The 18,273-nt window shown below is 40.1% G+C and overlaps 1 protein-coding gene across 7 annotated transcripts in view; it reads left to right on the top strand.

Moving 5' to 3' along the window:
* ptpn13 (protein tyrosine phosphatase non-receptor type 13) overlaps positions 1–18,273 on the top strand; it is a 141,885-nt gene that overhangs the window by 102,341 nt on the left and 21,271 nt on the right. For all 7 annotated transcript variants that reach the window (XM_061926899.2, XM_061926900.2, XM_061926904.2 and 4 more), the window contains 13 exons: positions 1,187–1,272; positions 1,354–1,510; positions 3,685–3,896; positions 4,109–4,207; positions 6,901–7,346; positions 7,427–7,544; positions 11,276–11,431; positions 11,508–11,679; positions 11,751–11,961; positions 12,049–12,134; positions 15,470–15,531; positions 15,634–15,789; positions 15,883–16,048. In XM_061926899.2, the coding sequence (XP_061782883.1) occupies positions 1,187–1,272; positions 1,354–1,510; positions 3,685–3,896; positions 4,109–4,207; positions 6,901–7,346; positions 7,427–7,544; positions 11,276–11,431; positions 11,508–11,679; positions 11,751–11,961; positions 12,049–12,134; positions 15,470–15,531; positions 15,634–15,789; positions 15,883–16,048 (2,127 nt within the window). The remainder of the gene's footprint in view (positions 1–1,186; positions 1,273–1,353; positions 1,511–3,684; positions 3,897–4,108; positions 4,208–6,900; positions 7,347–7,426; positions 7,545–11,275; positions 11,432–11,507; positions 11,680–11,750; positions 11,962–12,048; positions 12,135–15,469; positions 15,532–15,633; positions 15,790–15,882; positions 16,049–18,273) is intronic.

Consider the following 18,273-nt stretch of genomic DNA (forward strand, 5'->3'; position numbering starts at 1 on the left):
TGGCACAAAACTTGGTAACTGTTTTATATTAAGTTCTTTCAGGCTGTATTTTGGTGTGAAATTTGCCAGCGAGCACACCAGTCGGAGTCGCCTCACTCATTTTTGTACTGACGTATGCATTGATCTGATCATTGACCCTATAGCAAGAACGTAAAAGAGTTTGTACGGTCAAAATAAGTTGCATGATTAATCTAAGTGTGTACGTATTTATTGCAATCATTTTTTGTGATTAATTACACAAGTTAACATGTTATTTTGACAGCCCTGACACAGGGACTGTTCATGTTGCGCAAGATCCAAACATTTGCACTTCAACCCTGTTATAAACTCCCCAAGTCTAAATGAATTTCTGACCGTTAAATGTAAAATGAAATGAAATGTTCTTTAATTCATAAGATGACTATCTAACAAAATATTCTGCTGCAATCCATATTTTTTGGTGTTTAGTCCTATTAAGATAGGTTTTACTGTTTGGCCACACATAAAGTCAAGGACGCACCTTCCAACCTATTAATACATTTTTATCACTCAATTTTTAAAGTGACAAAATAAACAATACTTCATTGACTACACTAGCAATAATATGACTACATTTACAATAGAACTACATTAACACAGCTCTTTATTTTGATATTCAGGCTCTGATAAATAAATATACAATTCATCCAGAATGTATTCCATAGTTGACAGACCGGGATGAAAAAGACAGATTATTCAGATATAGTTCTCCTAATGTGTTATTTTACGGTTCCCAACCATCATGCTCCTAGTTTCCCTATTACTCTTATGTCGTTTGTTGTACCCAATGTAATGGCTAGATCATGTAAATATATAAAACTAAGCTTCACAAAACAGACTAAAACTTAAAAAATGTGATACTTTTTTTTTTAAATATTTGACAGTGATGCCGGCGAGGAAGACGATTCCCCTCTCTGCGAGGAAATTAAAATGATTTTCTTGAGCACATTTTGAGCCATTTTTTTCTATCCTCAGCTTTTAAAAATCAATGAAAATTTCCCTTGTTATCATTGACGTTACTTAGCAGGTTAGATGAAGATGTTTTCCTTTTATATTTTTTTCCTCAATCTGCTGCGCCTTCCATGGAGTCTTCTGGCGCCTAATACTTTCGCCCTGTGATGCAATTATGTGCGGTATGTACCCACTCTGATTTTCATGCCCTTCTCAGGGGATCGCGTGGTGGCCGTCAACGGAAAGTCACTAGAGGGCGCCTCTCACCAACAGGCAGTAGACGTTCTTAGAGACACAGGCCAGGTGAGGATTAAAGATTACAGACGGATCACTTGGGTCTGGTTAGCTGATTTAAAACCAACCACAACCTCCTCCACTTTTCAGACTGTGCATTTGTTGCTCGAGAAAGGTCACTCGCCTACAGAACGGGTCCACGCTCCCCTCACGCCTCAGTGCACGCTGTTGAATGGGAGGGTTGTCCGAGAGCAGAGCACGGGCAAAATTCTTAAGGACAAGCAGGATTACAGCTTTTTAACACCAGGTATGCTCACAACCACTAGCTTCAATGGTGGTCCTGGGCGAGACTCCCAGTATGACCTAATGAAATAAATAGTGGTTGAGGTTGATGGCCACCTGTTCTTTGTGTGTTTTCTAAGATGCTATTAACAAATAAAAGAGCACTTCCCTAAAGAAAGTTGAAGTCTGCCACTGACCATTTATTATGTGATCTAATATTGCCACAATGTGTTGGAGACTCTTACTCTATGTTTGGGACTCTGTTTGCTGTGTTTGGTGTCGTATCAGGGTGCCTGCATCGCACCTGTGGAGGGCACCCATCTGACCAGAAATGAGCGCTATGCACAAATAAATATAAATGTTTTTCCCCGCTCATTATTGTGGTGACCCTTAGGGAAACCCTTCTGTGCAAATGCCCATGTGGTCCATAGCTAACACTACCAATCATAACATTTTAAATATTGCAGCTTCACCACATCACATACTTATTTTAAGCGTATTGTACCATTTTTTGACCTACGTTGAGCATTTTCAACGGTGGCACGGGTAAGTGCATGTGCCTCACAATACGATCCTGGGCTCAGGATCTTTCTGTGTGGAGTTTGCATGTTCTCCCCGTGACTACGTGGGTTCCCTCCGGGTACTACGGCTTTTTCCCGCCTCCAAAAACATGCACCTGGGGATAGGTTGATTGGCAACACTAAATTGTCCGTAGTATGTGAATGTGAGTGTTAATGTTGTCTGTCTATCTGTGTTGGCCCTGCGATGAGGTGGCGACTTGACATTTCACCCGAATGCAGCTGAGATAGGCTCCAGCACCCCCCCCGCAACCCCGAAAGGGACAAGCAGTAGAAAATTGATGGATATAAATGGCTTATTAAACTAAAACAATCAATATTACTGTAGTATTGTCCAATAGGACAAAACATGGTGAAATTAGTTTTACTTTTATGCTCCTAAAATCTAGAAAAGTCTTCCAGAAGATGTGAGACAGGCCTCAACGTTGGCAATGTTCAAATTCAGGCTGAAAACACTTTTGATTGTACATATGACAACTAAAAATATTTTTCATACACTCTTTTAAATGTCCATCCATCCATTTTCTTCCGCTTATCCGAGGTCGGGTCGCGGGGGCAGCAGCCTAAGCAGGGAAGCCCAGACTTCCCTCTCCCCAGCCACTTCGTCCAGCTCTTCCTGTGGGACCCCGAGGCGTTCCCAGGCCAGCCGGGAGACATAGTCTTCCCAACGTGTCCTGGGTCTTCCCCGCGGCCTTTTACCGGTCGGACGTGCCCTAAACACCTCCCTAGGGAGGCGTTCGGGTGGCATCCTGACCAGATGCCCGAACCACCCGGCGGGGCTCTCCCTTAGAGATATAATTATGATTTTAACTTGAATTATGATATATTTTTGCCTTCTTGTAATTTTCCATAAAGCACTTTGAATTGCCTTGAGTATGAATTTTGCTCTATAAATAAACTTGCCTTGCCGTGCCAAGAGGTGACAAAATCAATTAGCGTGCACTGTTCAGTATCGTGGCCACTGATTGGCTCAGCCTCAGCAGCATTATATTGGATTAGGAGTGTAAATGTGACTAAAGAGTGTCATTTCATGCTAGATTAACAGCGATAAATGAGACACGACTGTACATTATAAGGCAGTGAAACATCTATGTTCACACAATGTTTTTTTTTAAAGGTCTTGCAAAATATCCCCACAAGGAAACTATACAGTATGAGCCTCATAAACCTTTTTAACTATACAGGAAAATTCCATTCAACCGTTTCTACAGTTATTCAAGTGTAAAAATAACCACTGCTAACTGCCTTTTAAGCACTCTTAATTTTAAAGATAAGATATTAATTAATTTAACTTATTGAAATACATAGTACTTTAATAGTACATTTAAATACTGAGTATTCATAAATTTAAACTTGAAAATAAATTTAAATAGACCAATCTGTGGTAATCTATTCACTTCAGCTCAGTTTTAGTCCTCTCGCGCCGATTCACAAATTAATCTCTGAGGCACAATAAATAAATATCAGTTTGATGGTTACAGTAAAACATTACACTGCTTTTCCAAATCCTTAATTAATTGTACACACCTATATCTAATAGAAAATGCAGAAATTATTCAAATAGTAACTTTTCAATGTAAATGAAAAGTATTAATCTGCATCACGCTTCATCCTCTGCCAGATAATGTTTTTGAGGTGCTGCTAATGAAGAATGCATCAGGACTGGGCTTCAGCTTCAGTCGAGAGGAAATCACAGACGAGTCCCCAGTATCCAGCATGGTGCGGGTTAAGAAGTTATTTCCCGGCCAGCCAGCTGCCGAGAGCGGGCGCATCAACGTGGGTGATGTGATCATGCGTGTCAATCAAACTCCCCTCAAAGGACTCTCACAGCATGTATGAAAACGTTTTATACTTTCTTGAGCCATTGTTTGTTGAAAGAAATCCAGTTGTGTCATACATACGTGTGCATGCGTGCGTGCTTGTGTGTGTGTGTGTGTGTGTGTGTGTGTGTGTGTGTGTGTGTGTGTGTGTGTGTGTGTGTGTGTGTGTGTGTGTGTGTGTGTGTGTGTGTGTGTGTGTGTGTGTGTGTGTGTGTGTGTGTGTAGGAGGTGATATCAGCTTTGCGAGGAACAGGACAGGAAGTGACGTTGCTTCTCTGTAGGCCTGAACTTGGAGTTCTCCCTGAGGTGGAGACCTCCGCTTTGGTGAGAATAATGTACATTGTACTTTATGAGACAGTTGCTCATAATATTGGATCAGCTGGTTAACTATGAACAAAATGTCATTCATTGTGATTAATATTTTCAATCGTTTAACAGCGCTATAATGTATGCATAAAAACTAAAAAGCATATATGTATGTGTATGCATATATGTGTATGTATGTACAGTATATATGTATATGTATATATAATTTATACATACTATATATGTTATGTATATATATTATATATACATTATATATATCTAATATATGGATATGTATTTTATATAGTATATATGTTATGTATATATTATTATATATGTGTATATATATATAAATATATGTGTATGTGTATATGTATGTATGTATGTATGTATGTATGTCTATATATACATATATACAAGCCCCGTTTCCATATGAGTTGGGAAATTGTGTTAGATGTAAATATAAACGGAATACAATGATTTGAAAATCATTTTCAACCCATATTCAGTTGAATGTGCTACAAAGACAACATATTTGATGTTCAAACTGATAAACATTTTTTTTTTTTTGCAAATATATATTAACTTTAGAATTTGATGCCAGCAACACGTGACAAAGAAGTTGGGAAAAGTGGCAATAAATACTGATAAAGTTGAGGAATGCTCATCAAACACTTATTTGGAACATCCCACAGGTGTGCAGGCTAATTGGGAACAGGTAGGTGCCATGATTGGGTATAAAAACAGCTTCCCAAAAAATGCTCAGTCTTTCACAAGAAAGGATGGGGCGAGGTACACCCCTTTGTCCACAACTGCGTGAGCAAATAGTCAAACAGTTTAAGAACGTTTCTCAAAGTGCAATTGCAAGAAATTTAGGGATTTCAACATCTACGGTCCATAATATCATCAAAAGGTTCAGAGAATTTGGAGAAATCACTCCACGTAAGCGGCATGGCCATTGAATGACCGTGACCTTCGATCCCTCAGACGGCACTGTATCAAAAACCGACATCAATCTCTAAAGGATATCACCACATGGGCTCAGGAACACTTCAGAAAACCACTGTCACTAAATACAGTCCGTCGCTGCATCTGTAAGTGCAAGTTAAAGCTCTACTATGCAAAGCGAAAGTCATTTATCAACAACATCCAGAAACGCCGCCGGCTTCTCTGGGCCCGAGATCATCTAAGATGTACTGATGCAAAGTGGAAAAGTGTTCTGTGGTCTGACGAGTCCACATTTCAAATTGTTTTTGGAAATATTCGACATCGTGTCATCCGGACCAAAGGGGAAGCGAACCATCCAGACTGTTATCGACACAAAGTTCAAAAGCCACCATCTGTGATGGTATGGGGGTGCATTAGTGCCCAAGGCATGGGTAATTTACACATCTGTGAAGGCACCATTAATGCTGAAAGGTACATACAGGTTTTGGAACAACATATGCTGCCATCTAAGCGCCGTCTTTTTCACGGATGCCCCTGCTTATTTCAGCAAGACAATGCCAAGCCACATTCAGCACGTGTTACAACAGTGTGGCTTCGTAAAAAAAGAGTGCGGGTACTTTCCTGGCTCGCCTGCAGTCCAGACCTGTCTCCCATCGAAAATGTGTGGCGGATTATGAAGCGTAAAATACGACAGCGGAGACCCCAGACTGTTGAACGACTGAAGCTCAACAAGAATGGGAAAGAATTCCACTTTCAAAGCTTTAACAATTAGTTTCCTCAGTTCCCAATCGTTTATTGAGTGTTGTTAAAAGAAAAGGTGATGTAACACAGCGGTGAACATGCCTTTTCCCAACTACTCTGGCACGTGTTGCAGCCATGAAATTCTAAGTTAATTATTATTTGCAAAAAAAAATAAAGTTTATGAGTTTGAACATCAAATATCTTGTCTTTGTAGTGCATTCAATTGAATGTTGGTTGAAAAGGATTTGCAAATCATTGTATTCCGTTTATATTTACATCTAACACAATTTCCCAACTAATATGGAAACGGGGTTTGTATATGAACACATATGTATATACGTATACATAGTGTATATATACATCTACTTATGTTTATGTATGTATATATATATGTGTATGTATATATATGTATGTATGTATGTGTATATATACTTTTAAATATATTTATGTATATATATATATATACATATATATACGTATATACATATGTATGTATGTGTGTATATACATATATATATATATGTATGTGTATATATATATATATATATATGTATGTGTATATATATATACATATGTATGTGTATATATATATATATATATATAATATATATATATATAATATAGTGAAGAGAACAAATATTGGGTACCTTGCTGATTTTGCAAGTTTTTCCACGTACAAAGCACGTAGAAGTCTGTAATCTCTCTTCAACTGTGAGTGACAGAATCTAAAACAAAAACCGAGAAAATCACATTGTATGATTTTTAAGTCAACAAGCAGCATTTTATTGAATACGTATTTGATATGTCAGGACAAAAGAACTTAAGATTTGGTGCAGAAACCTTTGTTTGCAATTATATCAATTAGATGTTTCCTGTAGTTCTTGACCAGCAAATAATGTGCGCACATTATTTGTGGTTTAAAATCTTATATATAGTTAAATTTTTGTGTTTATAAATTTTCTGAACGTAACACACCAATCTACAATCAGCTATTTAGAAAAATAAATTAAACTTATTTGCAGACACAGAACCCATCACCCCGTAGAGAGCAGTCTACACCGCCCAAGCCACTGCTGGATGGGAGAAGGTCCACATCTTTGACTGAGGACACAAGGAGTCAGAGCAGCGTAGAAGAGGCCCTAGAGAGATTACGACTCAAACCCAACAGCAGCACGGAGGACCTTCGTGAGAACCTCTGTGAGAGGCTGCCTCTTAAAAGCACTGGCACCGTGGAGGACATCCTTGAGAGGGTGCAGGGCAAGACCCCGGCCCGGCGCAACAGCTACAGTGACAGCACAGATGGTGACGAGGAGGTGGAGAAAGCTTTCAGCCTGAGTGCCCTGGAGCACAGCAGACAGATGTGGGAGCAGAGCATCTACCAGACCCCCAGCAGCAGCCCAGATGACAGCGTCCATTCTCCTTTCTACTCGCCATACCAGGCTATCACCAATTTGGACGTGAGCAAGAGGTAAGCAACATCAACAAATATAAATTCATATTTGTCTGTTTGGTTGTGTACTTGCTGACATGTTGCGAGTGTTCGTACAGGAGACGAGAGCCTGTTCTAATGGCTGGGCCAAGCCCTGATCCCCTGCCTCCTCCTCTGCCGATGCCCTTAAACCTCACAATGGCTGGAAATGGACCAGAGATGGACGAACTTTTACCAGTAAGGACACTATTGCATTATTCTTATGGTGCTTTCGCACTAGTATCTTAACACAGTTGGTTTTAATACAACTCCCGTTTGCTTCCTTCCTTGCTGTTGTGAGGACCATCTAGAACAGTGTCTAAATTGTGTCCCGTCATCATAAATTCCCCATATTATAGCTTTTTTCATGCATGTTTTAATAAGACTCAGATGTCCCTTGAAAGTGTGCTGACCAAAATCTGGCCTTAATGCTGGAATCTCAAAAAGTGCCTTTAGTAAGCAGTACTTTGTGTGTGTAGATTTAATGCTAATGAGCTGTGTTTGTGCAGGCCTGTTTCCTACAGAGTATGTCTTGATCAACTTTTTCCATATTCACATTAAAGAGTGTAACAGGAAGAAGGACACAAACGATAGCAACACTAGCATAGCTATGTTAGCCACAGTGCTAATATTACAGTTATTCTTAAAGTTAAAGTCCCAACGATTGTCTCACACACACACTGGGTGTGATGAAATGTGTCCTCTGCATTTGACTAATCCCCATGTTCACCCCCTGGGGGGTGAGGGGAGCAGTGAGCAGAAGCGTGCACTGCACTCGGGGATCATTTGGTGATTTAACCTCCAATTCAAACCCTTGATGTTGAGTGCCAAGCAGGGAGGCAATGGGTCCCTATTTTTGTAGTCCTTGGTATGAATCGGTCGGGGTTTGAACTCACGACCTCCCAGTCTCAGGGTGGACACTCTAACCACAAGGCCACTGAGCTGGTTATTCTAACAACAATCATGCTAGGTTGGCCTATTGACTGAAGAAAAACAAATTGATCAAACTTACAGCGCCCACCTCTGTAGCTGACTGACAGATTGTAAGTAAAGATCCAGGCTTTATTTTAAGATGTGTCGCAAAGTCTTTTTTTTACCTTTACAAAGCCGTCCTCTTTAAAGGGGACCTATGATGGTAATAATCTACATTTAAAACACTTCCTTGTGGCCTAGATAATCCATCCATCCATTTTCTACCGCTTATTCCCTTTTGGGGTCGCGGGGGGCGCTGGAGCCTATCTCAGCTACATCGGGCGGAAGGCGGGGTACACCCTGGACAAGTCGCCACCTCATCGCAGGGCCAACACAGATAGACAGACAACATTCACACTCACATTCACACACTAGGGCCAATTTAGTGTTGCCAATCAACCTATCCCCAGGTGCATGTCTTTGGAGGTGGGAGGAAGCCGTAGTACCCGGAGGGAACCCACGCAGTCACTTGGAGAACATACAAACTCCACACAGAAAGATCCCGAGCCTGGGATTGAACCCAAGACTACTATTGGATATGCGTGGTGTAAATTTTGCTCCACAGTCACATATTTAACCCGTTTTTTGAGTCTGTCTGCAAGATGTTTATTTGCGGAGGCATTCCCAGATTACAAATGCAACCACGACCCACCCTCTCCAAAAGTATCATAATTTATATTTTGAAAATGTACACTGTTTAAACATATATATTGAAGTTGTCACTGCTATTCTTTTTTTTCAGACACGGTCAAAAAAAACGTCAACATTATATAGATTCACCCAGTCACAACATTAGGTACACCTGCACACTCTCCGATCGATTTCGACCTGCATAAAAGAAGCATTTAGAAGCATTTGTGACACTGCATGTCACACAATAGTGTTACTATGCACCTGCCACAATTTAGATGATTTTTTTGTGTTTCCTCATACCTGAAGCACAGGGGCTGAGAGCTTGATTTAATGTCCAAGTAAGTATGTCCACCTTGCTGTGATGTCACAATGGCGCCAGACTGCAAAACCCAGCCATAATAGGCACCCAAAACTGGGTGCCAGCTCACACCAAAATGCATGAACTTTATGATTTGTTGTTTTGGCATTGTTTAACGTGTATCCAACATTTATAAGTCAAAAATATTGAAATTCATCAAAGGTCCCCTTTAAATTGGTAGGCGTACACACGTGGGGGTCTCAACAAGCTGGAGGCGGGTCAGATGTGGTATCAGGTCCATATTGAAGGTTTGTCCTTCATTGCGTCATGAAAATCCCGAATTTAAAAAGCAAACATTTGAATTCTTCTTTTTTTTTAAATGGAGGAAACAAGATGATAGAATTTTCTCATGTTTGGTGCTAATAAAGAAGCTCTTTGCTGTTCGAACATCATTAAAAAGTCTATTTTGCATAGTAGGGGACCATCAGCTTTGATTGAGACTTTTATTGATTGAGACTTTTATTAGTAGATTGCACAGTACAGTACATATTCCGTACAATTGACCACTAAATGGTAACACCCGAATAAGTTTTTCAACTTGTTTAAATCGGAGTCCACGTTAATCAATTCATGGTATAAATTTATACTATCAGCATAATACAGTCATCACACAAGTTAATCATCAGAGTATATGCATTGAATTATTTACATTATTTACAATCCGGGGGCTGGGATGTGGAGGGGGTTGGGGCAGGGGGGTTAGGTTTGGTTGATATCAGCACTTCAGTCATCAACAATTATATCATCTGAGAAATGGACATTGAAACAGTGTAGGTCTGACTTTGTAGGATATGTACAGCGAGCAGTGAACATAGTGAGCTCAGAAAGCATAAGAACAAGTATATACATTTGATTATTTACAATACGGGGAGGTGGGATGTGGTGGGGGGAGGGTGTAGGCTAGGGTTGTAGTTGTCTGGAGGTGTTCTTTTAGTGCGGTTTTGAAGGAGGGTAGGGATGCACTTTCTTTTACACCTGTTGGGAGTGCATTCCATATTGATGTGGCATAGAAAGAGAATGAGTTAAGACCTTTGTTAGATCGGAATCTGGGTTTAACATGGTTTGTGGAGCTCCCCCTGGTGTTGTGGTTATGGCGGTCATTTACGTTATGGAAGTAGTTTGACATGTAGATCAGATAGATGGATCAGATAGGTCTTTATTGTCATTGTACAAGTACAATGAAACTTTGTTTTCAGCACAAACCCGTTCAAGATTAGACAAACAAACAGTGTACAGGGTTACAGAACAGGAACGCTGATGGGTTGCCACAAGGCGCCCCGTAAAAGATGGGGAAAAAGGTAAAAGCTGGGGAAAAAGATGAGTAAAAAAATACAATCTAGACTGGGCTCCTAAGGGGGCCTAGTCTGGAGTGGGAAAAAACCTCCATGCAATGCACACATAAACACATTACATTTAATCACGACAAACTCGCAACAGAGGGGCGGGGAGTTGGGGCCCTGGAAGGCGACCGCTCCTATGAAGCGCTGCCATCCGACCATCACCCCGAGGGGAAACAAGCGGTGGTGAAGGCGTGGGGTGGGAGAGGGGTGTGTGTGCGTGTGTGCCCAATTTTCTTGGGTGTTATGATGTAATGTTTTTATAGACAGGCCGATCTGCAAAAGTTTGACTCCAGGTGTCGTTGAGGAGGGAGGGAGGTCAAAAGCCTCCATCATTGAGGTGTCCTCGGGGGTATTTTTCAGAACAGCCTGGTCCTGTTTTCACAGCATCAAGGCCATACTTCGGTATCAGGGAGGTGTGGCGAATTTTATAGTGCAAGTTGTTTTACTCTGTCCTCCACCCTGAGCCAGCCCACTTTGGAGAAGTGGGTAGGAGTGAGGTGTGATCTGGGGTGGAGGTCTAGAAGTAACCTGACTAGCTTGTTCTGGGATGTTTGGAGTCTAGATTTGAGGGAGGTGCTGGGGTACCAGGAGGTGATGGTTTAACACCATTTGTTCTCTGCTTATAGGAAGTGGAGCTGAAGGTCTCCTTGATGAAGTCTGAAAAGGGCAGCTTGGGCTTCACACTGACCAAAGGCAGTGATCATAGCTGTTACATCCACGACATAGTCCAGGATCCGGCCAAAAGTGATGGAAAGCTTTGGCCTGGGGACAGAATGATCAAGGTGCAGATTCATTGCCGTTCTCTTTACATCCTGTGAATTTGTATACCGTAATCACTTCATATGTCTGTGTTTATAGGTGAACCAAACAGATGTGACCAATATGGGCCACACCGAGGTGGTAGACCTTGTGCGTGCAGCCCCTCGGGTGGTTGACTTGGTAGTAGGGAGGACCCTGGATGCGCCCAAGCCCCCCATTGATGCCCACCTGCTGCCTGATATCTCCTTCAAAGACACTCAGAAACCACTTGGTAAGAAACTGAAGAAAAGGCAAAACCAGCCAAGAATTAAAGTACGAGATAACTCCTGTTTTTTCCTGCAGGTTTGGTGCTAGATGGCGGCAGGGACAGCGTGTACAGGGTCTTGTTTGTGAAGGACATATTAGTAGGATCAGCTGCCTTTGAAGAGGGTAGTCTGAGACCACTGGACGTCATCCACTATATCAGTGGTGCTCCGACTCAGGACCTCACCCTCAGTGAGAGTAGCAGACTGTTGGATCTCTCCCGCGCAGACATGACGCTTAAAGCCACAAGGTACCGTGATGTAGTAGCCATCATGAAGGATAACAACGCAGTTCCCCTCGACTCTTTTGTTGACTTCTGATGGGTTTTCTCGAAAAGGGATGGCATGCCTGTTTACCCGGGGAAGAAAAGTGTGTCTTCCCTCAACAACAACATTAGCACCAAAGTGCCACCTGGCGTCAATGGTATGTGTGAACGGTTCTATAATGTCTCCCACTGATTGATTTATTGTCATCATGAGATCTTACGTGTAAACGGCCGCCCTACGCCCCCTTACAAAAAAACAATTTACATACTTTTTAATCAAACTTAAATTTAATTTGATGCCTGTTTTGTACTCAAACAAATTTCTTGGAAATAAAAAGAATGATATTTAGTGCAACATTTTAAAAAATTCCTAATATTAAAATAAATAGGGAAAACTTACTACATCAACTTCGATTGGGATTTAAACCCAGTATATTCTGCTTTGTACGGCAAGCACTATTGCACTGGAGAGGGGAAATCTACATTCATGCTCTAATCCAGTGTTTTTCAACCACTGTGCCGCGGCACACAGGTGGGCCGTGAGATACAGTCTGGCGTGCTGTGGGAAATTATGTAATTTCACCTATTTGGGTTAAAAATATTTTATGCAAACCAGTAGTTATAATCTGCAAATAAAGTGCGGTTGTTGAGTGTCGGTGCTGTCTAGAGCTCGGCAGAGTAACCGTGTAATACTCTTCCATATCAGTAGGTGGCAGCAGGTAGCTAATTGTTTTGTAAACGTCGTATCTAATGCTTGAAATAATAATAATAAAAATAATAATAAATGAACAAAAGGCGAGTTCCCTTAAACAAGGCACTGAAGCTTAGGGATGGCTATAGAAAACGAAACTAAAACTGAACTGGCTACAAAGTAAACAAAAACAGAATGCGGGACAACAGCAAAGACTTACAGCGTGTGGAGCAGACGGCATCTACAAAGTACATTCGTACATGACATGACAATCAACAATTTCCACACAAAGAAAGATAGCGTCCGCACAACTGAAATACCCTTGATTGCTAAGACAAAGCAGCTGTGGGGAATAGCGCTCAAAGGAAGACATGAAACTGCTACAGAAAAATACCAACAAATCAGGAAAAGCTACCAAAATAGGAGCGCAAGACACTACACACAGGAAAACACCAAAAAACTCCAAATAAGTCATGGCGTGATGTGACAGGTCGTGACACTTTGAGACAAGAGCTTAAGTGATGCATGGTTGGTTATGGTTTGAATTCATATCCAACAATTGCAACAATGACTTTTTACTGTCAATATCAACTACCGAGTTTACATTTTTAATGTTTTCTGCTGGTGATGTGCCTCCGCATTTTTTCAATGAACAAAAATGTGCCTTGGCTCCAAAAAGGTTGAAAAACACTGCTCTAATCAGTAAACCAGAAACTGCCTCGCGATATACATTGTGGCCATTTACGATCATGCTTGTCTAGTTTTAATGCTCATGACTTACACATTGTTTCATAGAGAAAAAAAAACGCTAGAAATGTAAATCATTAGTGCCAGAGACAAACTGTATGTAATCACTTGATGACAACCAGTTAACAATCTCTTATACCAGTTCTTCTGAAATAGTGGGGCAGGCCACCTCCCCACCTCTCCAAAATGGCCGCGCCACGTGTGTACTGTACTGCACAGGAAGTGACGTCCCCAAAAGTGCTGCGCCCTAAGACTTCCAACGGCACACAAAATGAATGAATGAAGTGTTGGTACACAAAGACACGGTTCGCACACAAAGGCATATGTGGCTCAATCTAAAAGTTTGTAATTCGAAAAGTTCGCAAATAGAGGGGTTTGTAAATGGTGCTTACACTCTATTCTCTGTTGTAAGTTGATCGTTGATCAAAGTCGATTGTTTCCCTCAATGTTATGCAGAGGTGTATTCGGTGGAGAGTGGGGCAGGGCGCAAAATGTTTTCTTCTTCCTCGCGGGGGCGTAACAGAAAATACTTGAGAAACACTGTATTTTACCATACATGCACTAATTAACGCTTCTATTAATCAATAATTAATCTCCTATGGTCGCCAGGTGTGTGGTCTACAAAAGCAAATGGTCTCCAATTAGCGCCAGGTGAAGAAACGTTGGCATTAATAGCTGTGGCTGTAGGAAACCTCCTAATGTAGTTTATAAAGTGCATATAAAAAGTCATATAAGGTCCACAAGATGGCAGTAGCTTCTTCAAAATCCACTTTAGAATGTTGGTTATGCCAGTGTTTTCCAACCACTGTGCCGTGAGATACAGTCTGGTGTTCCGTGGGAGATTATCTAATTTCACCTATTTGGTTTGCAAAATTTTTTGCAAACTAGTAATTATAGTCTGCAAATGATGTGTTGTTGTTGAGTGTCTGTGCTGTCTCGAGCTCAGCAGAGTAACCGTGTAATACTCTTCCATATCAGTAGGTGGCAGCCGGTAGCTAATTGCTTTGTAGATGTCGGAAACAGCGGGAGGCAGTGTGCAGGTAAAAAGTTATCTAATGCTTAAGCCAAAAATAAACAAAAGGTGAGTGCCCCTAAGAAAAGGCATTGAAGCTTAGGGAAGGCTATGTGGAACGAAACTAAAACTGAACTGGCTACAAAGTAAACAAAAACAGAATGCTGGACGACAGCAAAGACTTACTGTGGAGCAAAGACGGCGTCCACAATGTACATGACAATCAACAATGTCCCCACAAAGAAGGATAAAAACAACTGAAATATTCTTGACTGCTAAAACAAAGTAGATACAGGAAATATCGCTCAAAGGAAGACATGAAACTGCTACTGGAAAATACCAAAAAAAGAGAAAAAGCCACCAAAAAGAGCGCAAGACAAGAACTAAAACACTACACACAGGAAAACAGCAATAAACTCCAAATAGGTCAGAGCGTGATGTGACAGGTCGCGACAGTACACCTACTTTGAGACAAGAGCTATAGTGATGCATGCTTGGTTATGGTTTGAATTCATATACAACAATTGCGGCGACGACTTTTTACTGTCAACTGAGTTTCGTTTTTTAATGATTTCTGCTGGTGGTGTGCCTCCGAATTTTTTCAACGCAAAAAATGTGCCTTGGCTCAAAAAAGGTTGAAAAACACTGGGTTATGCTACTCGGCTGTTGGTGTGAAACTCATTTGTGTCACAATGAATTAAGCAGTATAAATGCTGACTGAGCAGTTTGCTCATTACTGTTATTACAGCATTGCTTCTGTTGCTGCTGTGTTGTGCAATATACTTTTCCATAAATGACCATGCGGTCAAAGATACTGAGTTATAAAAATACGTTTATATTTACCAGGTTTTAAAATTTGGGAAATAGAAGCCTCTCTCCAATTATTTGTGCCCAATCCTTTTTGTGGTTTAAATAAATAGCTCTTGCTATATTTAGATTATTTATGTTATTTTTATTTCCTGCGCACACACACACACACACTGGAGACATCATGCTTTTCTCAACAATGCAAAAATACTGTACAATGTTATTTTTCATTCAAGGTTTCCTACCAGAAGAAGATCCAACAGAGACAGAGTTTTTCGCTGCACTGTCTTTCTTAGAGGTAAAGTCAATTTACCTTTATGTTCATGTGCTCGTCACTTATTGAGGAAACCCTTTATGAATGCAAAGCTAAATTGAGCAAGGCGATGTTGCGGATACACAGGAGGAGCTCATCAAGTTGGAGCTGAAGAAGCCAAAGTCAGGAGGTCTGGGTTTCTCTGTGATCGGTGGCGAGAAAGGCATCTTCGTCAAGTCCATCACAGCAGGAGGTGTTGCCGAGGCCTCTGGGAAGCTTCAAGTGGGAGACAGGCTGCTGAAAGTGAGCCATTTAAAAACATTCTTTGGGATCCCGAACTGATCGGGTTACGGCGTCTTTGTCTAAGGCGACCTTTGTGTCTGTCTTTCTCTGCAGGTAAATGACGAGCTGATGACAGGCGTCTCGCACACCAAAGCTGTTACCACTATCCGCATGACTAAAGGTCTGGTACGACTAACGGTATCCAGGCCGCCGGACCAGAACCCCAACACATATCTGGCCTACCTGCCCATCAATGCTGATACATGTAATGGAAACACAGGTGGGGGACACACATTCATTTTTTTTTTTGTCTTTTTACACTACATGTATGGATATGGAATAAAACAAGGAAGGAAATTGTGATTTAAAGTGTATAATTCCAGGTTGAATTTGAGAGCTTTAACAACAATATGGGTTTTATTATGTCAGGAATTACAGCCGTGTTGTATACAACACAGTAGAAATGTTCCGATCAGGGTTTCACCCTGCCGATTCCTAAACCGAGCACATGCATTGGTGTATTTATTTAGGGTGAGTGCTATTGACAGTGTAACAATATCCACACAATATTTAAACTACAGGTGAAACTTTAAAAAATGTAATATCGCCTTCATTCGATTTGTTGATGAAAATCGCTTATAGCAGTGGTTCTCAAATGGGGGTACGCATACCCCTGGGGGTACTTGAAGGTATGCCAAGGGATACGTGAGATTTTTTTTTAAATATTCTAAAAATAGCAACAATTCAAAAATCCTTTATAAATATATTTATTGAATAATACTTCAACAAAATATGAATGTAAGTTCATAAACTGAACATCAAATCAAGTAGGCTATTCCATTCATTACAATGCAATATTCAGTGTTGACAGCTAGATTTTTTTGTGGACATGTTCCATAAATATTGATGTTAAAGATTTCTTTTTTTGTGAAGAAAGGTTTAGAATTAAGTTCATGAATCCAGATGGATCTCTATTACAATACCCAAAGAGGGCACTTTAAGTTGATGATTACTTCTATGTGTAGAAATCTGTATTTATAATTGAATCACTTGTTTATTTTTCAACTAGTTTTTAGTTATTTGTATATCTTTATTTCCAAATAGTTCAAGAAAGACCACTACAAATGAGCAATATTTTGCACTGTTATACAATTTAATAAATCAGAAACTGATGACATAGTGCTGTATTTTACTTCTTTATCTCTTTTTTTCAACCAAAAATGCTTTGCTCTGATTAGGGGGTACTTGAATTAAAAACAAATTTACAGGGGGTACATCACTGAAAAAAGGTTGAGAACCACTGGCTTATAGCTTTTGAAAACCTCAAATTGAAAATCTAAAAAAATTGGGGTTTTCAAAAACTGTAGGCCATGATCATCAAAATTATACCAAATAAAGGTTTGACATATCTCACTTTGCATGTAATGAGTTTATATTACATATTAGTTTCACAATTAAAGTAAAATTGCTGACATTAATGGACAATTTTTGGAGTTTCACCTGTAGTTCCTTCTTTAGTGTCTTTTATTACATACAATTATTTGTAGCAAAACAAAGTCAATAGTATGCATAACTAAAAGCTAAAAACTAAAAAGCAAATATATTACCTGCTACTCATTCAAATATTTGAGTTTGTGAACTCAGAGTCCTCCTCAAAGTCCAGGGAATTATTTGTAAACAATAACCAAAACAACAAATTATTTTGAGAAAATATAAATATCAATCTATACACTCTACTATCAATCATATATCGATACTACACTTTATATCGACACCACCAATTTATGGATCGATCTATCCTTGATGATAGCTTAGCTAGCTTAGAAGCTAGCTAAGCTATTAGCATGCCTGCTCCTGGCTTGCCCTTACTATGTGAAACATGTTTAGCCTCATCCCCCATTGATAACGATACTTAAGAAGTTATAGTAATAAGCAATGCAGTTTATTTTCCACAATAAAGGTATTTATTATTGACTTAAGGGATCAGCTCCACACTGTGTATGGAGATACACAGTTAGCTGACTTTGTCAGTCGAGTGACGAAAAAACAGAGGTGTTCAGCATTGAAAGTCATTAATCGGCAGTAGCCGATCGAGTACTTTTCACAAAAAATCGTCTGATACTCATCGGTGCCCTATCAATCGGCACGTCCCTACAATACAGTGGAACCTGCTTATGTTAACAACCATGTTCTGTTACAAAACCCAAAACTAGTGAAGTCGGCACGTTGTGTAAATCGTAAATAAAAACAGAATACAATGATTTGTAAATCTTTTTCAACTTATATTCAATTGAATAGACTGCAAAGACAATATATTTAATGTTAGAACTGAGAAACTTTTTTTTTTTTTTTTTGCAAATAATCATTAACTTAGAACTTAATGGCAGCAACACATTGCAAAAAAGTTGTCACAGAGGCATTTTACCACTGTGTTACTTGGCCTTTTCTTTTAACAACACTCAGTAAACGTTTGGGAACTGAGGAGACCAATTTTTGAAGCCTTTC

Source organism: Nerophis lumbriciformis, linkage group LG32, assembly GCF_033978685.3.
Source record: "Nerophis lumbriciformis linkage group LG32, RoL_Nlum_v2.1, whole genome shotgun sequence".
Classification (NCBI taxonomy): domain Eukaryota; kingdom Metazoa; phylum Chordata; class Actinopteri; order Syngnathiformes; family Syngnathidae; genus Nerophis; species Nerophis lumbriciformis.